The sequence below is a fragment of the Hoplias malabaricus genome, chromosome 4, assembly GCF_029633855.1.
Source record: "Hoplias malabaricus isolate fHopMal1 chromosome 4, fHopMal1.hap1, whole genome shotgun sequence".
Classification (NCBI taxonomy): domain Eukaryota; kingdom Metazoa; phylum Chordata; class Actinopteri; order Characiformes; family Erythrinidae; genus Hoplias; species Hoplias malabaricus.
In genome coordinates this window covers 8,319,645-8,344,179 of record NC_089803.1, presented here as the reverse complement: position 1 = coordinate 8,344,179, position 24,535 = coordinate 8,319,645, and the positions used below count along the sequence as shown (strand labels likewise).

Sequence of the window (24,535 nt, the reverse complement as noted above, 5' to 3'; positions counted from 1 at the left end):
CAGGGACGTGGATAGAGACAGGAGCCAGGACAGGAACAGACAGGGGAACCAAAATAACAGGAGGGTACCCAGGACTGGCAAAAGTCTGTGGGGAAGCCTGAGGTACCAGCCTGGGCACAGTTCTACAGTCACGAGTGCAGAAGCGGCTGGGCCCACAGTCACGGGTGCAGAAGCGGTCGGGCCCACAGTCACGGGTGCAGAAGCGGCCGGGCCCACAGTCATGAGTGCAGAAGCGGCCGGGCCCACAGTCACGGGTGCAAAAGCGGCCGGGGCCACAGTCACGGGTGCAGAAGCGGCCGGGGCCACAGTCACGGGTGCAGAAGCGGCCGGGGCCACAGTCACGGGTGCAGAAGCGGCCGGGAACGGTGCTAGCACAGGAACAGAAGCGGCTGTTCACGGGGACAGGAGCGGCAGAGGAAGCCACCTTCATGGGGACAGGTGCAGCGGGTGACATCTTCACAGGGACAGGAGTGGCTGGGTTCGCCGCCTTCAGAGGGACAGAAGCGGCTGGAGGCGGTGAGCACTCTGGAGCAGCAGCGTTAAGCCATCCTGCAGCGACGTCCTCAGGGACAGGGGATCCTGCAGCGACGTCCACGGAGGCAGGGGGACTTGCGATGACATCCACGGAGGCGGGGCTTGTGCTGCACCCAGGGCACGTGCTGCTCAAGAGACAGGTGCTGGAGCTGTTGAGGGTTCAAGTGGTCCAATGGGCGCATTCATGAGGAAATTCATGAAGTCCCTTGACCAAGGATCCTCATGAATTACGCCCCTGTTAGCCTCACCTCTTCTACCCTGAGTTTCATGTAAACTTTACATACTACATCACCAACAATTCCAATAGCAACTCTACAGTGCATTTCCCCAAGTAATCTGTGCTCTCCTTGTCCACAACCACTGACTATACCTTTCAGCTGTTACTGATAACTCCTTCACAGCTGCCCTTAGTTTCTGGCCCCTGATGCCGAACTGAACGAGCAGGGATGTGGTAGACTTGGCAGACAAATCCTCTAACACCTATTTCTATCTGTCTTACCTTTAACACCAAGCACTGGTACTGTGTGTAGACTTGCTGGCAACCGGTCTGATCTGGCAACCCGTTTGGCTGTTCCTGTACCCGTTTAGAAGAAGCTGTTTTGATCGCTCGGGTTTTCCTGTTTACTCGTTTCTACTGTTACGTCTGTATTTATATCTGTTTTTATAACCTACTAACCATCCATAGATCTAGATTGTCTCTACAGGAATATTTATTAAAGAGGCACTAAAACTGCCACCGGACCCTGGAGTAATGTTCTTGGTGTAAGTTACTAAAATCAACTAAAAGCGGTAAGTACCTGCAATTCCATGGCTACTACTGGCTGTTTTGCCTGCTCAGAGTGTGGCATGTTTAGTTTAACCCCCTTTTCCACCTCTAGCAACAAAGATAGTGGTTGTGTTTGTACTAAGTGTCAGCTAGTTAGCTCTCTGGTGGATAAAGTGGACCAGCTAGAAGTGTGCATCCGGAGCTTATTATTGTCAAGGGATAAACAGTGAGATTCAGTGTTAGCAACTCCGGGTGCCTTAGGGAGAGTTAGCACCCCCACGACTCTCGCGTTAGAGCCCTTACAGCGGGGTGAATGGGTGACGTCTCGGCGTCATAGCTGGAAAGCTAAGGCTGATGCTAACGCTGAGGCCAAAGCTAGCCCACCGGGACACCACGCTCCTCTGATTTGCGTGTCAAACAGGTTTGCCCCGCTCAGCGAAGCACCCGCTGAGGAGCTTGTTAAGAGTGCTCTGGTTATAGGAGACTCTATTGTTCGACACGTGAAATTAGCTACTTCTTTAGGGGCGCCGGCAGTAACAGTTAGCTGTTTATCAGGAGCCAGAGCGCCGGATATTAGTGGCAACCTTAGACTGTTAGCTAATAGGAGATATTCGAGGGTAGGCATTCATGTAGGGGCCAATGATATTCGTCTGCGGCAGTCTGAGGTAACTATGGGTAATATTACAGAGGTGATTAAACTGGCCCAGACGATGTCCGATGCCGTAATCTGCTCTGGTCCCATACCAATGCTGCATGGTGACGAAGCTTACAGCAGACTTTGGGCGTTAAACTGCTGGATGTCCAAGTGGTGTTCCAAAAATCAAGTGGGCTTTATAGACAATTGGTTACGTTTTGAGGGCAAGCCTGGTCTTATAGGTAGGGATGGTATCCACCCCACGTGGGAGGGTGCTGCCTTACTTTCTTGCAGCATAGCACATAGTCTTTTAGTTAGTCAGCAGAGTAGTGTAGAAAGCTGCTGACAATCCAGAGCCGGGACCAGGCCGCAGACAGACAGGCTAAACCAACCGTCTGCGAACTGTCTTGAGGCGTCACCCAGGTTCAACTCTATTGAGACTGTGTCTTTCCCCCGAACTAAATGTAAAAGTAGAAAAACAAAATCAGCCTGTTTCAGCAACCTAATCAATATTAAATCATACACAACACCTAGCAGCAACACCTCAGAACTAAACTTTGGGTTACTCAACATTAGAGTAACATAATGTTGAGTAACATAAGATTACTTAACTCAAAAGCACTCATCGTAAATGATATTATAAGTGATCATAAATTCAATGTTTTCTGTCTCACGGAAACAAGGGTTAGACCAAATGAATATTCAGCACTAAATGAAGCCACCCCCCTAGACTATAATTATGCACATAGCCCAAGAATATCAGGCAAATGAGGTGGAGTATGTGTAATTTATCAAAATATCCTAGAAATTAGTCTTAAACAATGTGACACCTTCTCTTCTTTTGAGGTTCTCTCCACTACTATTACAAATTTGGTCACAAAAAAGGACGCATTTTTATTATGCAACATTTACAGACCACCAGGGCCTTACTTAGAATTTCTGAAAGAATTCAGTGATTTTGCTACAAACCTAGCGGTCTGCAATCATAAAGTTATAATTGTAGGAGATTTCAATATCCATTTTGAGAAGGAAAGTGACCCACTAAAAAGGCATTTACCTCAATCTTAGACTCTATTTGTCACGGGGACGTGAAGAGTGAACTTACGGAGGCGGACACACTCGCTACAACACAGATGATTTATTATATAGATAACACAACAAATGAACTTGACGAGAAACACGAAATAACATTACTTAGAAACCTAGAAAAGAGCAAGAAACAACACTACAGGACTGGGGCATGAAACAGGCAGGAGACCGAACAAGAAACGAGAAACGGGCTAGAGAAACGCAAACTACAATAACAATACAATACAAACGAGTAGGAATGACTACGGCACGACTTTACAGGGAGAAGGAAGGAAACAATACAATAACAATATAAACGAGTGAGAACGAGGACGAAAACAATACAATAACATCAACAATGACCAATCACAGGAAGTGAGGGAAGAGGACTTAAATACACGAACTAACAAGAGACACCTGACACAGATAATGAGGGAAAATGACAAAGAGGCGGAACAAAGGTGGAGCTAGGGTGGAACGAGGGCGGAGATAGGAACAACAACAAACAGACAGAGCCACATGGAAGGGGAAAACAAACAAGAAAGTGCCAGGATGTGACACTATTGGTATTACTCAAAATGTAACAGGGCCTACACACTACTGCAGTCACACTTTAGACTTAGTTCTGACACTAGGTCTTAACATTGACAAAATAATATCTTACCGCAATCCTCAGCAATCTCCGATCATTACTTAATTTCATATGAGCTACGTCTTAGCCATAATATATGTAAGAACCCTTGTTATTCTACAAGGCATATAATAAAACCATCTACCGCCTTACAATTTATAGAAAACCTCACAGAACTATCAACCCCAGTTCCAACTCCATCAGACCCAATGGACCTAGATGTATTAACTGATTACCTAGAAAATACCTGTCGATCTACTTTAGAAAAGGTAGCACCACTTAAACATAAAAGTATAAGACAGAAAAAGCTCGCACCATGGTATAATGATAAGACCCGTACTTTGAAACAAACATTATGAAAACTAGAGCGGAAATGGCAATCAACCAAGCTTGAAGTGTTCCATTCTGCCTGGAAGGACAGCCTTATAGAGTATAGAAATGCCCCAACTAAAGCTTGCTCAGCATATTTGGCCTCGCTGATCTCCAATAATAAAAATAATCCGAGAGCACTGTTTAGTGTGTTTTCTAGAATTACAAAAAAATCAAGCAGGTTCCGAACAACTAATTCCAGCAACTCTCACCAGGAAAGGTTTTATGGACTTTTTTAATAATAAAATTGAGAATATTAGACAACAAACTCAAGCCACAGGATTAAATCCATCCTGGCTGCCACCCAATGTAAATTATATAAAATATAATGTAACTGTAAAAGAAAGACTTGAAACCTTTTACCCACTCCCACAATTAGAATTGTACACTTGATGCAATTCCCACAAAATTGCTCATAGTAGTACTACCAGCTGTTATCAATCCTTATAGTATCGATAGACTTATAGACTATAGTAAACTCACCCCTTAGCCTAGGCCATGTACCCAAAGCTTTTAAACTAGCAGTTATTAAACCTATGATCAAGAAACCAAATCTTGATGCTAGTACACTGTCTAATTAAAGGCCTATTTCAAATTTGCCATTTCTGTCCAAGATCTTAGAAAAAGCCATGGCCCAACAACTTAGTTCATATCTACATAAGAATCATATATATGAAAAATTCCAATCTGGATTCAGGCAACATCATAGGATAGAGACAGCTATAGTCAAGATAACAAATGATCTTCTTCTTGCCTCTGATCAAGGCCACGTATCCCTGTTGGTGCTTCTTGACCTAAGCGCAGCCTTCGATACAATAGACCACAATATTTTCCTAGAAAGGTTAGAAAACATGGCTGGAATCACAGGGACAGCCCTATTATGGTTCAAATCTTACTTAACGGAATGTTACCTATTCATAAAAGTAAACAATCTAAATTCAAATTATTCTAAAGTAAGATTTGGAATTCCACAAGGCTCTATTTTAGGACCATTGTTGTTTACATTATACATGTTACCGCTAGGCACAGTTATAAGAAACCATGACATTAACTTTCACTGTTACGCAGACGACATGCAATTGTTTATTTCAGCCAAGCCCGATGACAAACACAGATTAAAGAAAATAGAGGACTGTCTAAAAGACGTGAAAGGCTGGATGTTGCGTAACTTCCTCCTTCTAAACAGCAACAAAACAGAGGTCCTGCTTTTGGGTCTAAAAGTGGCAAGAAATAAATTATCAGATTTAATTTTAAATCTCGCTGACTTTCCAGTTAAATCTGATTCAGCAGCAAAAAATCTTGGTGTCATAATTGACCCGGATTTATCATTTGATCAACACATAGGCAGTATCACTAGGACAGCTTTTTTGCATCTTCGCAATATTGCTAAGATTAGAAATGCCTTATCCCTCCAGGATGCAGAAACATTAGTACATGCCTTTATTACTTCAAGGCTTGACTACTGTAACGCACTGCTGTCAGGATGCACCAGCAGCAATTTAAGAAAACTTCAACTAGTTCAAAATGCTGCAGCCAGGGTCTTCACTAAAACTCGAAAATTTGAACATATCAGCCCAGTTCTATCATCTCTTCATTGGCTGCCTGTTAAATTCCGCATTGACTACAAAATTTTGTTATTAACATATAAAGCTCTACATGGGCTTGCTCCTGAATACCTTCAAGATACAATTTCCTATTATGAGCCTCCACGTTCACTCAGATCACAGACTACTGGATTTTTAATTGTTCCCAGAATTCAGAAGGCCTCAGCTGGGGGAAGAGCCTTTTCTTATAAAGCCCCCAAACTCTGGAATGATCTTCCAGAAAATGTTCGGGACTCTTCAAATGTAGGCTAAAAACTCATTTGGTAGCTAATGCTCCCCCATAGATAAAGGCGGCAGATCCGGGGGGTGCATGGACACAGGGAATTATAGTAAACTGAGACGTTGGTGCTGTCGTCCCGCCTCTTCTCGCGATCACTCAGGCTTGTTGACGGTGGAGCGGAGGGATGCCAGTGTTTCAGGATGCTCCCGTGTCTGTGTGTCCTTCTGGTTCTCTCCTTTTAGTTAAAGCTGTCATAGTCAGATCTGCCGGAGTCGTTAGCCACACTCTGGAAATTTTCATATTTTCTACTTTACAAACACAAAACAGTTCAAAACTAATTCCATCCCTTTACATCTTTCCGAGTAAACGACTGCCCACCTGTCTGTCTGGACACTGATGGATGACTGTCGAGATCCTCCTCCACGCTTCAGATCAGCTGCCCACACTCCTGCAACCACCAAGTGCCTTGAAGCTGGCCCTACACTGAAGTTCTCACGGACTACTAACTATTATCACCAGTAGATTGACCAGAGGAGGATGGGTCACCGCTTGTGAGCCTTGGTACCTCCCAAGGTTTCTTCCTCACCTGGGGGAGTTTTTCCTTGCCACTGTCACCCCTGGCTTGCTCACTTGAGGGTTTTACAATTTGTTTTTACATTTCATGTCAAATCTTGTCTTACTGGAATTCTGTGAAGCCGCTTTGTGACAACATCAGTTGTGAAAAGCGCTATATAAATAAATTTGATTTGATTTACATGTGCCTGCCACCCGCGTTCCCTCACCTCAGCTGCCAAGTCCGCCTACTTCAGCTTCTTCCTTTCGAATGCTTCATCCACTTCATCCTCAAATGGACCCGTTGACTCTATGAAATAAACTATTCGTTTGCTTTCAGAGTAGAGCACTGTGTCTGGCCTCAATGTAGTTAACACATTTGTTTTGTGTGATGTGATCAATGACCAAATATCTCATCAGCTTCATCCGGACTATTGTCTGCATTTGGGGGCGCTAAGGAGCTCCTGATCCACCCCCAAACATATGCTCTAGGAAAATTATAATATTTGTTATAAGAAGTGTGAGGCCTGTGTCAAATTTTATTTTCAGTTTTTGACCTTTGGAAATGTCATATTTCACTGTGCATTGTGCATTATTTATATTTATATCTAATTCTTAAAATATAAATAAAAATGTATTTTCATGGTTTTCATTAAACCGTCTTCTAAAACGTACAAAGGAGAAAGTGGTGATGCTTGTGATTATCCACACAAAAAAGGAAAAGAAAGGAAACATATGAACTGTCATTTTATTTTCAATAGTTGTTTCCTTGCTACCATTAAAACGTACATTTTAGAGAGATTAATTTGTCATATCAAAAGATAACTGGAGTGATGCTTGCAGATTAAATATAAACTCCGTAATATCCTATAGAGGGCAAAACAAAACCATAAACAGAGCAGTCTTAAGTCAAGCCAAAAATACAAACAAACAAGAAAACAGATCCAAAGGGCAAATTCAAAAATAAAAACGGAAGCAGGCAAAAAGATCAAATACTCTGTCTAATGAGCACAAATGAGAAACAGGTGGGATTAATATTCAGGTGATTAGGAACTGTGAAAAGATCTCTGATAAGTGGAGGTGGTCATGTGATACTGCTGAGGATTCTGGGAATTGGAGTTCTCCAGTGAAGCAGGCTGATTTCTCTCAGCAGGAGGTGCTGAGTGTCCTCTGTCCCTGTATCCCGTACCATTCTTCATGTTCATTTTCAGTGAGAGTCCATAGAGCCATCAGATGATAACAGGATGAGAATTTTTAGAGCAAGATGCACGTTATTATAATGTTTGTACATTGTAAAACATTTTACATGATTTAATGATTCCTTTATTAGTCCCACAGTGGGGAAATTCAGAATACAGCAACAAAGTTAACTGCTACTTGCAAATGAGCAGTTTCATTACAGCAAAGCTTAAAACACCCCAAGCTTTAAAAACTGAATAGGCGCTTACACCAGCAGTTGTATATAAACAATGTACAGTTGGTCTCCAGTGTCTCCACTGCACACTTATTGTGCCGCAGTGATAAGCACGCTTGGTCATCATAGCGATTAGAAGGAAAACATGTGCTGAGGTCCTTGCAACCCAGCCCCATTTCTCAGTTTTAAGGATATTTTTTTATATTGAATGTGCCCCAATGCAGTATTTAAATCAAAATCTCTGGAGGTAATCCCTCACTCAATGCTACAGCTTCTGTTCTGGGTGAACACTGATGTTTCTGGACGGAACTCTTCCCACACTCTGAACAATGATACGGTTTCTCTCCTGTGTGAATGCGCTGGTGTTTTTTGAGATTACCTAGTTCAGTAAAACTTTTCCCACACTCTGAACAGTGATACGGTTTCTCTCCTGTGTGAATGCGCTGGTGTATTTGGAGCTTACCCTGTCGAATAAAACTCTTCCCACACTCTGAACATTGATAAGGTTTCTCTCCTGTGTGAATGCGCTGGTGTGTTTTGAGACTACCCAGTTCAGTAAAATTCTTCCCACACTCTGAACAGTGATACGGTTTCTCTCCTGTGTGAATGCGCTGGTGTGTTTTGAGACTACCCAGTTGAGTAAAACCCTTCCCACACTCTGAACAGTGATACGGTTTCTCTCCTGTGTGAATGCGCTGGTGTATTTGGAGCTTATCCTGTCGAGTAAAACTCTTCCCACACTCTGAACAATGATACGTTTTCTCTCCTGTGTGAAGGCGCTGGTGTTTTTTGAGATTACCTAGTTCAGTAAAACTCTTCCCACACTCTGAACAGTGATACGGTTTCTCTCCTGTGTGAATGCGCTGGTGTATTTGGAGATTACTCTGTCGAGTAAAACTCTTCCCACACTCTGAACAGTGATACGGTTTCTCTCCTGTGTGAAGGCGCTGGTGTTTTTTGAGATTACCTATTTCAGTAAAACTCTTCCCACACTCTGAACAGTGATACGGTTTCTCTCCTGTGTGAATGTGCTGGTGTGTTTTCAGAAGACCCTTTTGAGTAAAACTCTTCCCACACTCTGAACAGTGATACGGTTTCTCTCCTGTGTGAACGCGCTGGTGTATTTTGAGATTACCCAGTACAGTAAAACTCATCCCACACTCTGAACAGTGATACGGTTTCTCCCCTGTGTGAAGGCGCTGGTGTGTTTGGAGACTATTCTGCTGAGTAAAACTCATCCCACACTCTGAACAGTGATATGGTTTCTCTCCTGTGTGAATGCGCTGGTGTGTTTGCAGATGATCCTGTCGAGTAAAACTCTTCCCACACTCTGAACAGTGATACGGTTTCTCTCCTGTGTGAATGCGCTGGTGTGTTTGCAGACGATTCTGTCGAGTAAAACTCTTCCCACACTCTGAACAGTGATACGGTTTCTCTCCTGTGTGAATGCGCTGGTGTGTTTGCAGACGATCCTGTTGAGTAAAACTCTTCCCACACTCTGAACAGTGAAACATTTTCTCTCCTGTGTGACTGTGCTGGTGTACTCTGAGAGAGCTCTGTTTAGTAAAACTCTTCCCACAGTCTGCACAATCATAAGTTTCCCGTTAATTTTTATTTGATTTTCTGCCAGATCTGTGAGTGTGGGCAGTATCCAAGGATGTTTCCTGAGAACTGGAGTTTCTGTCCTCCATATCTTCACATATGATCCCTCCTGATCTCAACATTGTGTTATATTCCACTTGGAAATATTTCTTAATGCCCTTGTGGAAAAAACATAGAACTGTCGTGGAGAAAAGGAGCCAGAGAAAATATCCAAAGAGACGTTCTTCTGTTCTGAAAACAACAAAGAAACAAAGAGAAATTATTTAAATTTACTCTCCCCTGACTCACTATTGGTGACCAATATTCTCCCAGATTTGTAGTCAGTTTCACCTTAAGTAATGTAACAAACAGCAAAAAATAAGTCAGTGTTGTCATCTTATGGTGCAGGAATAGAGCAACATCCCTCTTTTGCTTGTTCTTTTCCCATGACCAGAAGGAATATTGTAGATGGAGGAGGGATAACAAAATGCACAATATTTACAGGAATATCCTTATGTAAACAGTTATCTTTGCTTGTTTTTCTCTACTGGCTTCCAGAGGAAGATGGATTTCCCTTTTTGACTTGGTTCTTCCCAAGGTTTCTTCCTTCTGCTTTGACCAATCTTTTCCTGTCACTTTTGCCTCAGCAGCACCCACTTGATGCTAAGACCCAGAATTCTGTGTAGCTTCTTTGTAAAAGAAAAAAAAATGTAAAAAGTGCTTTATAAATACAAAAAAATACTGATAGCTTTCCAGTAACATGTCAATTATGTCTCTCATTATGCCAATCAGCTGCAAAGTTATGTGAGTGTGCACCCAATGAGTCGTATTCACAAAAGCGCATTCACAATTCAGCGCAGAGACAGACCGTGCGAGCAAAAACACATGAGGATTATACCTCAAATAAAAAAATATAAAAACAGCTAAAATGAAACACAGAAACCAAAGAAGAAAATATTTTATGGTGTTTAAGAGGTATTATATATACATATGCTAATTTGGCTGTTTCTAATTGTTATTTATATTATAAAACTTTTTTTCTTTATTTGTATTATCCTTTTTTATTTACACTTGTTAAATATCTGTTTCTTTGTATGTTTTTATAGGGAAGATTCTGGATCAGATGAAGAGTGGGAACCTTCAGTTGAAACAAAGGAGACATTCATTCACTCTTAGGTCCCCAACCCCCACTGTTTTCACGCCTGATTTGCAACCAACTGGTCCTTCTACCCCCACCTTAACAGTGGCAAAGAGAAAGGCAAGAGGAAGATCACACTGCAGATGTTCCTGTTTGTTTTCAGAGGACAACAAGGAAAGTGGGTGCTTCAGCTCGTGTTTTGGAGCCAAATCTGAATTCCTTGAATTTCCCCTGGGGATCAATAAAGTATCTATCTATCTATCTATCTAAATGAAGACATGTGGCATGACATCACAGACATAGATGAAAAACCCAATTTCCCAAAATTTCTACCAAAGAGACCACCAGGACCACAACTCAAACTGTCCATGTCTTACTCCCCACTGCAGCTGTTTCAGTTGTTTTTCAGCACGTTAGTTGTGCAAACACTTGTGCAAAACACAAACAAGTTTGCAGAGAAGTCAGCTGCAGCCTGAAAGTTTTACTCATTCATTTCAACTAATTATATTCATGGGCTTGGTAAAAGCAAAAAACATAATAGATTACTGGTCCCAAAACCACATTAACAGGCTTCCATACCCTGCCTCCGTTATGACCAGCAAGAGGTTTCTTCCCATTTCCAGCAATCTACATCTGTCTGATCCTTAGAAAGATGAGGAAAACAACACCAAAAAAGGAACACCAGAGTACGACAAGGTCTTCAAAATCAAACCACTGTATTTAGACATTCTTTCAGTGTGTCTTACTTTTCTCCACCACAAGAGAAATTGACCAGCAATTGACGAGTGAATGGTGGCTTCCAAAGCAAAAAGTGGACTGAAACCCACTAAATGGGGCTACAAACTGTTCTTTCTTGCAGACTCAGAAACTGGGTACACATGGAAATTTTTTTTTGTGTACGAAGGAAAGAACACACAGGGTTCAGGAAAAAGACTTGGCTATGACTCAGTCAAAACACTGCTTGACTATTCAGTTCTGGGCAGTGGGTACAAGGTATACATGGACAGCTTTTACACAAGCTCCACCCTTTTTGCTGACCTCCTGCAAGAAAATACTCTTGCATGTGGGACCATTCACACCAAATGGCAAGGCTTTCTGAAAAACAAAAATAAATGCCTTTCCAAAGAGAGACAAGAGAGGAACCATCCTCTGGTGCAGAAAAGAAAAGCTGCTCTATGTCAAGTGGATGGACACAAAGGAGATGGATGTGTGTTCCACCATGCATGAGGCATACGAAGGTGAAACGGTGAAGAGGCGAGTGAAAGATGAATGAGGCATGTGGAGTACTGCTAATGTTCCAGTTCCTGCACCAATCAAAGATTACAATAAGCACATGGGTGGTGTTGATCTGTCAGATGCCCTCATTGGCTTATTACAACGTCCAAAAATGGTACAAGACATTCTTTTTCCATTTTATTGATATTGCCATTGTGAATAGCTTTATCGTGCATCAGCAAATGGCGAAAATAAATTAACAGGTGTCTCTCACACAAAGTGTTCAGGGAACCACTACTGCTGAACTTGACAACATTTTGAAGAAGTCGTCAGATGTTGCTGGACCTTCAGGTCAGTCAGAACAAGAAGAGCCCACTGCAGGCCCCTCGGCCCAGCCAGCCAAAGATGAAAAGTGTATCCCTGCATTGTTTTCAACAGATGCTACAGAGGGAAGAAAGAGATGTGAACTTTGCAAAAAAGGACAGCAAGTGAAGACACCTATGTTCCGCAAAAAATGTAAAGTGCCAAAGCTCAATTGTTTCTAAAAGTGGCATGATGATATGTAATTGCTACATATCCGTTGCAATTTTTTAATTTCATGCAGGACTGTAAATAGTTATTTACATAGTTATTGTAAATATTTATAATGAGACTTCTCTAAATAAATAAAGTAAAAGAGAAAATTTTATCACTTGCATCTTTTTTTATTTAAAACTGATTGTTCTTAGTTAGGCACCAGAATAAAATATCAGAATAAAACTAAGTAATCTGAATAAAATAAAGCACAAAAGACTTTTTTTTCCTGATAAAAGGACACTTGGACATGTGAAAAAGACCAAAAAAGCCACTTGGAAATGTATATGGTTTGTCAAGCAAAGCAATGAAATACATTATAATATATTGACATCAAGTGTAGATAATAAATATATATATGCATTTATTTCTGCAATAAAACTAGTTATTTTCATTTTGGAGAGGTTGGCCACTTTAGGGACTCCAAAGGTACACTCTGAAAGGCCACCTGCTTACTGTCTACTCCAGCTCGAATAAATTCAAATCAATAGGAAGTATCAACTCCAAATGGTACATGGTGAAACAAAAAATAAGAAGGGGGGGGGTCTCTGCTGACCTTTATCATCAATAAAAATCTGTATAAACTGAGTTTAAAAGTCTCTCTGAAATGTGAAATGTATCTTCAATAAAACACGGTATAAACGGTGTGTAAAAGTCTCTCTATGATCTTTATCTTCAGTAAAACACGATATAAACGGGGTGTGAAAGCTGTACACAGTAAGAACATTTACCTTCAGTAAAACAGGTCCTGATTTCTCTCCAACACACAGCTCTCGTGAAGGTCCGACGTGTCTGATCTCAGAGTAAACACTTGGAGAAGTGCACCCTGCAAGTCGGACGACGCAGAAACCGCCCTATATCACGCCCAAACACAGCCAGTTCAAGTGGGGGCTCCACCCTCAAGATACGATTGGCTGGAGTTTAAGAATAGCTGGTCTCTGATTGGACAGTCCCCACAGAGACAGTGTCCTCAGTCCAATAGGAGCCTTTTCCACTGGAGAACACAAACAGTAAGAGGTAAGAGCTAAGAGAGTCTTTATTAGTGATGGGAATTTCGGCTCTTTTTGGGGAGCCGGCTCTTTTGGCTCGGCTCTTCTCTTTCGGCTCCTAAATGGCTCTTTGTTTTACCAATTATTTCCGCTGGTACAGAACAATATTACCTACATATTACATGACTATATGGACAAAATATTATTGTTCAATATTAAAAATAATAAATAGTGTTGCAATGAACATTTGTTTTATGGCTGTCTTGTAATAACTCACTGATTGCACTCACACATTCAATTGTATAAATAACTGGATTGTTATTTAAAGACCTTAATAAAATATCACTTGTAAACTCTGAAATACAGCCAATGGAACCCAAAAGGTAGGTATTACAAAATAGCTTATTAAATTAAATAATCATCCATTTTTGGGAAATAAAATAAACAACAACTCTGCAAAGTGCAAAACAGCAGCATTCAACGGTAGCGATTAAAACAACAACTGTCAACAAACATTTAACTGATTTAACATTTTCTTCAACTATTTTTTGGAAGGCAGATTGGCATTCAGGAAAACCAAGTGTCTCAGCTCGGAGGTTTGGAGGGTTGGAACTTGCTTGTTGTTCTCTGATTGGTTGAATTACAAGCCTTAGAAAAAAATGGCTCGGTCTTAGACGGGAACCGGCTCTCATCGTTCACTTACAAGAGCCGGCTCTTTGAACCGGTTCGTTCGCGACCGACACATCACTAGTCTTTATTGTCATTATACGTGAGTATAACGACAACTCGTTTACAGCCCTCCCAAGCAGCAGAGCGTTTATTTACACATTTACACGGACGGCATAATAGACAGCAATATAATATATAAGTCTTTGAGGTAGATATTACAATATAAATGTCAGTTTTACATAAACTGCGGGGTGGGTAGTGATTTCCAGATTCAAGATAACAGCATATGTTCTGTTCCAGTTCCCACCAACAGTTGAGAGTTGTGTTACTGTGTAAATAAGGGGCAGTCTGTATGTCCATCAGACAGTGCTAGAATCAGACTACACACTGATAAGAGTTACGATTAATAAATACCACTGCTTTAAAGTGACGGTGCACTTACTGAGTGCTGACTAAGGCTGTAAAGATAAACAACAACTAATGTCAATTACTATCAGTCACAACGCTGCAGAAGACACACGGTTGTTTACTGCCGTTGCAGCAACCAGCGTGACAGAAATATCCAACAGAAACAGAAAGTTTGACTCTATATTGACTCAGGTTACTAATCTTTATACCATACACAGATAGAGTAACATTACACATGTCCTTCCCTAGTAACAGGGCCCACGAACCCACCTTACAATACTTTATTTAGGTTCTTTTGGACTGAGTTAACAACAGTCTAATGCCTGTATTAGCAGTAATTACTTTGCACACTGCACGTTATTTCTTGTCTTTTGTAATTTGTGATTACTTACACATTTTTAATCGCACTGATTTTGGTCATCACCTCCATAGTGTGTGTATTTTTATTTTTGTATGTTCCTCTAACATTGGTTTGTTTTGTATTTGCAATCAATGCATAAATAAACCTGACAACGGATGACCATAAGATCAGTGACCTCAGGAAAAGTCTGTAAGTATCATTTTAGTGTTGTTTCATATAAATATAAATATGACTATCAATGTCCCACAGTGACAGCTTTTCTTTTTTCATCATGTCTTTTTTGTTGTGCTTGTGCTAAGTCGTTATTTACACTGTTTACCCTCTCATTAAAATAAAACATTATAAAATATGAATTTCCCTAAAGCACTTTGTGTATGAAAGGTGCTGTACAAATAAAGATTATTTTTATTGTTATTGTTCCTCCTTTGTTTGTTGTGGCTTTACTACATTTTGGAAAGAAACCCTGGTTTGGACCTTTGTATTATTATTGAAATATGGACCTAAATGGACATGATTATCATAATAAAAGGTGCAATCAAGTGTGTCTCTTCTGGAATAGGGGGACCATTTGTCGTATTTAGCATATGAACAAAACAAGCAGGAAGAGCTGCAAAGGTTTTCACTGTAGGACAAGGTAGGTAATCAATTTAAAGGGAATGTGATAGTGAGTGATCAGCAACCATCACAGTCAAAGGGAACTAGTCAAGACATGAAGTTAACACAGTTAGAACTGAGGTGGTGATTCCATATGAACTGCACTCAAACACAACTGACATCACATTGTTCACATTAGCTCAGGTGTAAGAGGGTTTTTTCAGTGTATGAATGGTGTGATCTATTAATCAAGATTCAGTCCAGCTCCACTGGATCTGTGGTACATTCATGTTTATTGGTCCTGTTTATTGTAATAATGATTTATTACAAGGACAGACCAGGCCGCACAAAACCTGGTGGAAGCTAGCAGTAAGTTTTGAACTTGATTGATTAATGCGTTATTTGTAAAAAAAAAGTTGTTGTGCCTTTTCCTGGGGTGTTGTGTTGTGGGTGATGATGAAGAATCTCTGCCAGACACTGTCTAGAGTTTAAATACAGTTTTTATTTCACTTAAGAACAGCATCTTATCAGCCATAAGGAATTATCTCTCCCACTATCTCTCTGTGTCTCTCTCCATATCTTTAGTCATCTCTCCCTGTCTCTCTAGTCATCTCTCTCTCTCTAGTCTATATGGTCCTTTACCCTTCCAAATATGGTCACTTTGTAACTGAAGAAGTCAGTCTACATTTTAACATTCAAAAGCAGAGAGAGAGAGAAAGATTGATAGTTTCTTGTCCTTACTGGTAGCTTATGCTAAACGTTTCCTTCTTCGGGACACAGACACATAATGTACATATAAACTCAAAAAGAGAAACATTTTTTAATGGTGCTCTTAATATCATATGTGCATAAAATACACATCATAATTTCCTCCTTTCAAGACTCGTTTAGAGTCTCGTAAATTTAAAAGTAACACATACATGTTTATAGTTATAACAAATTAATGATATACCCTACACATACCGTATTTTCCGCACTATAAGGCGCACCGGATTATAAGGCGCACCTTCATTGAATGACCTATTTTAAAACTTTGTCCATATATAAGGCGCACCGGATTATAAGGCGCATACAATAGACGCTACAGTAGAGGCTGGGGGTTACGTTATGCATCAATTAGATGGAGCTGCGCTAAAGGGAATGTCCACAAAACAGTCAGATAGGTCAGTTCAACTTTATTAATAGATTACAACCCAGCGTAGTTTAAGGTAAAACATGTAGTGCAATGTTAATATACCCCACATAGTGGGGGGGGGGGGACTTTTCCTCGATTCAATAATAATAATAATCACAATATAGTAACACTCGAAATAGTGCAAAGCGATAACAATATATCAATAACTCAACGTTGCTCAAACGTTAAAATCACACAACACACAAAATAAACACGTAAAGCTCACTTTACTAAGTTATTCCCGTGTTCTTCTGCGTGACTAATCACCTTGAGTTTAAACTCTGCGTCATATGCGTGTCTCTTAATAGGAGCCATTTTGGGGTCTTTACATAAAAAACAAATGGAAATGAAATATATATACCGGTATATATCCAGCATGCACCGCGTGCGGAAGAAAATGAAGTAGGCGGCTGCTTACCGTAGTTGCGAGACCTGTTGTGGCTCAGTATTGGTCCATATATAAGGCGCACCGGATTATAAGGCGCACTGTTGGCTTTTGAGATAATTTGAGTTTTTTAGGTGCGCCTTATAGTGCGGAAAATACGGTAGTTCCTAAGTAGACTTAAGTAAATGTATATAGTGTATTTTTGTAGCTTCAGAAATTACTCTACTACTATTCACATCATGCTCTCTATTTAACACAGGCTTCTGAGTTATGTTTACTTCTTTTGCAATTGAAAAGATGTTACTTCTGGAGTTGGGGTTACTTTTACAACATTCATAGGTGATATTGTTATTGTTTCCTTTATAAAGGTTGTAGTAGATTCAGATGTACTAGAAGCAGAATTTATCATCGGTAGTGTAATAACATTCATCTCCTTTAATGGCATAGTTAAAGTAGTAACCTGATTTGTTGCATTATTTCCTTTAATTATTTCTGGAGCTAATGTGATCAGCTTCATTTGTGTTTTATTAACCTTCAGAGTAGTTGATATAGTATATTGGTCCTGAACTCCTTTAGCAGCTGTATAAACTTCTATACGACTCAAGTCGTCTTTTTTCCTAACTATAACTGTACGAGTTATAACTGTACCCTTCTCTCCACACAATATGTACAAGTGTATTCCCCTTGGTCCTCCCATGTAACATTATGCAAAAGAACTGAACAATCATCTCTAACTTTGAACCATCTAAAGGCATTAAACAAAAGATACTTTCTCTGGTCACGAAGCAAATGATCAACTTCAGGTCCTGTTAACACCACATCCTCACCTCGACTACTTTCCCACTTAGGGGGACTAATACTCCCTGTATTAAATCTTTCACATTTACAGGTAAGGTGAACGGTTTTACCTAATTTAACTCTAATTATATCACCTTCAAAGGTGATGACGTTGTTGAAATCAACACTAGTGTAGTTACATGTGATCCATTTACCCCCTCAGTAACATTCAACACTGGAAAAGTGATATTCCCTAAAATTTCATTCTCTTTAGTCCTCGTATCGTTTAGGTCTAACCTTGTTCCGAACTGGTCTTGGACTCCTTTGTTGGTCCAAGTCTCTGAACTGTTCTGAAGGGGAATTGTTGTTGTACTCATTGTACTCATTCTGGGAGATCTGGCAACCCGTTTGGCTGTTTCTGTACCCGTTTGGAAGCTGTTTTGATCGCTCAGGTTTTCCTGTTTACTCGTTTCCATTGTTATTTCTATATTTATATCTGTTTTTATAACCTACTAACCATCCATAGATCTATCTTTTAGATTGTCTCTGCAGGAATATTCATTACAGAGGCACTAAAACTGCCACCGGACCCTGGAGTAACGTTCTTGGTGTAAGTTACTAAAATCCACTAAAAGCGGTAAGTACCTGCAATTCCATGGCTACTACTGGCTGTTTTACCTGCTCAGAGTGTGGCATGTTTAGTTTAACCCCCTTTTCCACATCTAGCGATAAAGATAGTGGTTGTATTTGCACTAAGTGTCAGCTAGTTAGCTCTCTGGTGGATAAAGTGGACCAGTTAGAAGTGCGCATCGGGAGCTTATTATTGTTGAGGGATAAACAGCGAGATTCAGTGTTAGCAACTCCGGGTGCCTTAGGGAGAGTTAGCACCCCCACGACTCCGGCGTTAGAGCCCTCACAGCGGGGTGAATGGGTGACGTCTCGGCGTCATAGCCGGAAAGCTAAGGCTGATGCTAACGCTGAGGCCAAAGTTAGCCCACCGGGACACCACGCTCCTCCGATTCGCGTGTCAAACAGGTTTGCCCTGCTCAGCGAAGCACCCGCTGAGGAGCCTGTTAAGAGTGCTCTGGTTATAGGAGACTCTATTGTTCGACACGTGAAATTAGCTACTCCTTTAGGGGCGCCGGCAGTAACAGTTAGCTGTTTATCGGGAGCCAGAGCGCCGGATATTAGTGGCAACCTTAGACTGTTAGCTAATAGGAGATATTCGAGGGTAGTCATTCATGTAGGGGCCAATGATATTCGTCTGCGGCAGTCTGAGGTAACTAAGGGTAATATTACAGAGGTGATTAAACTGGCCCAGACGATGTCCGATGCCGTAATCTGCTCTGGCCCCATACCAATGCGGCGTGGCGACGAAGCTTACAGCAGACTTTGGGCGTTAAACTGCTGGATGTCCAAGTGGTGTTCCGAAAATCAAGTGGGCTTTATAGACAATTGGTTACGTTTTGAGGGCAAGCCTGGTCTTATAGGTAGGGATGGTATCCACCCCACGCGGGAGGGTGCTGCCTTACTTTCTTGCAGCATAGCACATAGTCTTTTAGTTAGTCAGCAGAGTAGTGTAGATAGCTGCTGACAATCCAGAGCCGGGACCAGGCCGCAGACAGACAGGCTAAACCGACCGTCTGCGAACTGTCTTGAGGCGTCACCCAGGTTCAACTGTATTGAGACTGTCTTTTTCCCCCGAACTAAATGTAAAAGTAGAAAAACAAAATCAGCCTGTTTCAGCAACCTAATCAATATTAAATCATACACAACACCTAGCAGCAACACCTCAGAACTAAAATTTGGGTTACTCAACATAAAATCACTAAACTCAAAAGCACTCATCGTAAATGATATTATAAGTGATCATAAATTCAATGTTTTTTGTCTCACGGAAACGTGGGTTAGACCAAATGAATATTTAGCACTAAATGAAGCCACCCCCCTAGGCTATAATTATGCACATAGCCCAAGAATATCAGGCAAAGGAGGTGGAGTATGTGTAATTTACCAAAATACCCTAGAAATTAGTCTTAAACAATGTGACACCTTCTCTTCTTTTGAGGTTCTCTCCACTATTATTACAAATCCGGTCACAAAAAAGGACGCATTTTTATTATGCAACATTTACAGACCACCAGGGCCTTACTTAGAATTTCTGAAAGAATTCAGCGATTTTGCTACAAACCTAGCGGTGTGCAATCATAAAGTTATAATTGTAGGAGATTTCAATATCCATTTTGAGAAGGAAAGTGACCCACTAAAAAAGGCATTTACCTCAATCTTAGACTCTATTGGTATTACTCAAAATGTAACAGGGCCTACACACTACTGCAGCCACACTTTAGACTTAGTTCTGACACTAGGTCTTAACATTGACAAAATTAATATCTTACCGCAATCCTCAGCAATCTCCGATCATTACTTAATTTCATATGAGCTACGTTTTAGCCATAATATATGTAAGAACCCTCGCTATTCTACCAGGCGTATAATAAAACCATCTACCGCCCTACAATTTATAGAAAACCTACCAGAACTATCGACCCCAGTTCCAACTCCATCAGACCCAATGGACCTAGATGTACTAACTGATTACCTAGAAAATACCTGTCGATCTACTTTAGAAAAGGTAGCACCACTTAAACATAAAAGTACAAGACAGAAAAAGCTCGCACCATGGTATAATGATAAGACCCGTACTTTAAAACAAACATTACGAAAACTAGAGCGGATATGGCGATCAACCAAGCTTGAAGTGTTCTATTCTGCCTGGAAGGACAGCCTTATAGAGTATAGAAATGCCCTCACTAAAGCTCGCTCAGCATATCTGGCCTCGCTGATCTCCCATAATAAAAATAATCCGAGAGCACTGTTTAGTGTGTTTTCTAGAATTACAAAAAATCAAGCAGGTTCTGAACAACTAATTCCAGCAACTTTCACCAGTAAAGATTTTATGGACTTTTTTAATAATAAAATTGAGAATATTAGACAACAAACTCAAGCCACAGGATCAAATCCATCCTGGCTGCCACCCGATGTGAATGATATAAAACATAATATAACTGTAAAAGAAAGACTTGAAACCTTTTACCCACTCCCACAATTAGAACTAGAGAAGATTATCACTTCCGCAAATTGTACAACTTGCACACTTGATGCAATTCCCACAAAATTGCTCAAAGAAGTACTACCAGCTATTATTGATCCTCTTTTAACTATAGTAAACTCATCGCTTAGTCTGGGCCATGTACCCAAAGCTTTTAAACTAGCAGTTATTAAACCTATGATCAAGAAACCAAATCTTGATGCTAGTACACTGTCTAATTACAGGCCTATTTCTAATTTGCGATTTCTGTCCAAGATCTTAGAAAAAGCCGTGGCCCAACAACTTAGTTCATATCTACATAAGAATCATATATATGAAAAATTCCAATCTGGATTCAGGCAACATCATAGTACAGAGACAGCTCTAGTCAAGATAACAAATGATCTTCTTTTTGCCTCTGATCAAGGCCACGTATCCCTGTTGGTGCTTCTTGACCTAAGCGCAGCCTTCGATACAATAGACCACAATATTCTCATAGAAAGGTTAGAAAACATGGTTGGAATCACAGGGACAGCCCTATTATGGTTCAAATCTTACTTAACGGAACGTTATCAATTCGTAAGAGTTAAACAATCTTAATTCAAATTATTCTAAAGTAAGATTTGGAATTCCACAAGGCTCTATTTTAGGACCATTATTATTTACATTATACATGTTACCGCCTGGCACAGTTATAAGAAACCATGACATTAACTTTCACTGTTACGCAGACGACACACAATTGTATATTTCAGCCAAGCCCGATAACAAACACAGATTAAAAAAAATAGAGGACTGTGTAAAAGACGTGAAAGGCTGGATGTTGCGTAACTTCCTCCTTCTAAACAGCAACAAAACAGAGGTCCTGCTTTTGGGTCCAAAAGTGGCAAGAAATAAATTATCAGATTTAATTTTAAATCTCGCTGACTTTCCAGTTAAACCTGGTTCAGCAGCAAAAAATCTTGGTGTCATAATTGACCCGGATTTATCATTTGATCAACACATAGGCAGTATCACTAGGACAGCTTTTTTGCATCTTCGCAATATTGCTAAGATCAGAAATGTCTTATCCCTTCAGGACGCAGAAACATTAGTACATGCCTTTATTACTTCAAGGCTTGACTACTGTAACACACTACTGTCAGGATGCACCAGCAGCAATTTAAGAAACCTTCAACTAGTTCAAAATGCTGCAGCTAGGGTCCTCACTAAAACTAGAAAATTTGAACATATCAGCCCAGTTTTATCATCACTTCATTGGCTGCCTGTTAAATTCCGCATTGACTACAAAATTTTGTTATTAACATATAAAGCTCTACATGGGCTTGCTCCTGAATATCTTCAAGATACAATTTCCTATTATGAGCCTCCACGTTCACTCAGATCACAGAATACTGGATTTTTAATTGTTCCCAGAATTCAGAAGGCCTCAGCTGGGGGAAGAGCCTTTTCTTATAAAGCCCCCAAACTCTGGAATGATCTTCCAGAAAATGTTCGGGACTCAGACACAGTCGCAATCTTCAAATCTAGGCTAAAAACACATTTGTTTAGTTTATCTTTTGGTAGCTAATGCTCCCCCATAGATAAAGGCGGCAGATCTGGGGGGTCCATGGACACAGGGAATTATAGTAAACTGAGACGCTGGTGCTGTCGTCCCGCCGCTTCTCGCGATCACTCAGGTTTGTTGACGGTGGAGCGGAGGGATGCCAGTGTTTCAGGATGCTCCCGTGTCTGTGTGTCCTCCTGGTTCTCTCCTTTTAGTTAAAGCTGTCATAGTCAGATCTGCCGGAGTCATTAGCCACACTCTGGAAATTTTCATATTTTCTACTTTACAAACACAAAACAGTTCAAAACTAATTCCATCCCTTTACATCTTTCCGAGTAAACGACTGCCCACCTGTTTGTCTGGACACTGATGGATGACTGTCGAGACCCTCCTCCACGCTTCAGACCAGCTGCCCACGCTCCAGCAACCACCAAGTGCCTTGAAGCTGTCCCTACACTGAAGTTCTCATGGACTACTAACTATCATCACCAGTAGATTGACCAGAGGAGGATGGGTCACCCCTTGTGAGCCTTGGTTCCTCCCAAGGTTTCTTCCTCAGCTGGGGGAGTTTTTCCTTGCCACTGTCGCCCCTGGCTTGCTCACTTGAGGGTTTATATTTGTTTTTACATTTCATGTCAAATCTTTGTCTTACTGGAATTCTGTGAAGCTGATTTGTGACAACATCAGTTGTGAAAAGCGCTATATAAATAAATTTGATTTGATTTGATTTGATTTGAATTACTGCTCTCTGGAATAGGACCTGCTGTTTCAGGGACGTCATTGTCTTCAAACTTTTTGTCTTGTTTACAGATTGCTGCGTCATTTCTGGCATTCTCAGAAATGTACAGAGTCATCAGCATCATCCAAACCAGGGACAGTCTCCTCTTCAGAATTTTGCAATCCATTGCTGAAATCCATTTTAAACCCGTGTGCTGACAGATTTTAACAATCTGATTTTTCAAACACCATTCATTTTCCAAACACCTCATATTTTTTGCTAATTAATTTCACTGTTTAATCCACGAACTCTTTCCCATTATCTGAGGATATCCGATCTGGAAGTCATAACCTGCTTATGACTTCTCTACAACAAAACTTGGAAACAGATTGTGCATCTTTACCCTTAGTTGGACAAGCCTCAGGCCATCATGAAAATCTATCCACATATACTTTTTACCTTTCTTACCTTTTTTGAGTGTCCATTTTTTTATTTATTTCAGAATTCCATTCAAAAAGTGAAACTTGTATATTATACTCATTCATTACACACAGACTGATATAGTTCAAGTGGCTATTTCTTTTAATCTGATAATAACAACAGACAACTAATGAAAACCCCAAGTTCAGAAAACCCCAAATTTAATTTGCCAACTTCAGAGAAATCAAACATTAATATGAAATATCAATTTACACCACTATTTCCCCCCATTTTTAGTAATTAAACCCTCTTTAAACTTGTCTATATTTAAGCAAGAATTGCTTAACTCTGCAAAGAAAGAAAACATAAACCCATATAAACTCAAAAGCACTCCTATAAGGGATAACTGTCACTGAATGTTTTTTCAACATAACCTATTTCCCAAGTGCACACTTCACCTAAAAACAGCAAAGATCACAACACTAAACCCCAATTAAACCCCAGCTTAATCAGAACAAACCTTGCTCAAAGTAATAAACTCACAGTTTACAACTCTTAATGGAAATACAAACCTAATAAGTATATTATCTTAAATGAACTGCATGAGTCAACCTGTTGCCAAATTTTAATAAGCACTTATTAATAAGCTATGTCATATAGACTCTCATATGCCCATACACAACTGTATATAGTCTATTAATATACAGTTGTGCAAATGTTTATTTAATCCCCTCCAAGTTTCACCACATGGCAATCCTCTCCATATAAGACCATCACCCAGTTCCACCGGCCAAAAACAATTACCCCAAACAATGTGCCTCTATTTTACCAAACTATTGAATTCAAAGAGAACACAAACAAATTACTGCTTCACAAACTCACTCACACCCACATATTTTTGTTTCTTAATTACCCAAAATTTTGTATGTTCTCATGAACGTATAAGTCTTTTTACAGCATTAAGTTTGAGGCCTGATTATTTGTATTCTCTATAAATTTTGTAATTATTTTAGAAAATTCATGAAGATTGGAGAAAGTCTGGGGTAACAACTCATTAATTATAATCATACACAAGAGAAGACATAAAATATCTTATGCCAATCC

General features: G+C 40.3%; 1 protein-coding gene across 1 annotated transcript; it reads right to left on the bottom strand.

Annotated features, from left to right (window-relative positions):
• Nucleotides 1–7,126: 7,126 nt before the first annotated feature.
• LOC136694118 (zinc finger protein 585B-like) lies at nt 7,127–13,134 on the bottom strand. The gene is made up of 2 exons (XM_066667503.1): nt 13,031–13,134; nt 7,127–9,625 (listed from the first exon to the last, which is right to left on the bottom strand). Exon 2 carries the CDS (start codon nt 9,304–9,306, stop codon nt 8,020–8,022), a length of 1,287 nt encoding a protein of 428 aa, XP_066523600.1. The 5' UTR covers nt 9,307–9,625; nt 13,031–13,134; the 3' UTR covers nt 7,127–8,019.
• Nucleotides 13,135–24,535: the final 11,401 nt, after the last annotated feature.

Bases quoted from the DNA above. Each gene is read 5' to 3' on its own strand.
- LOC136694118 (XM_066667503.1), bottom strand. From the start codon at position 9,306: ATGTTTCACTGTTCAGAGTGTGGGAAGAGTTTTACTCAACAGGATCGT.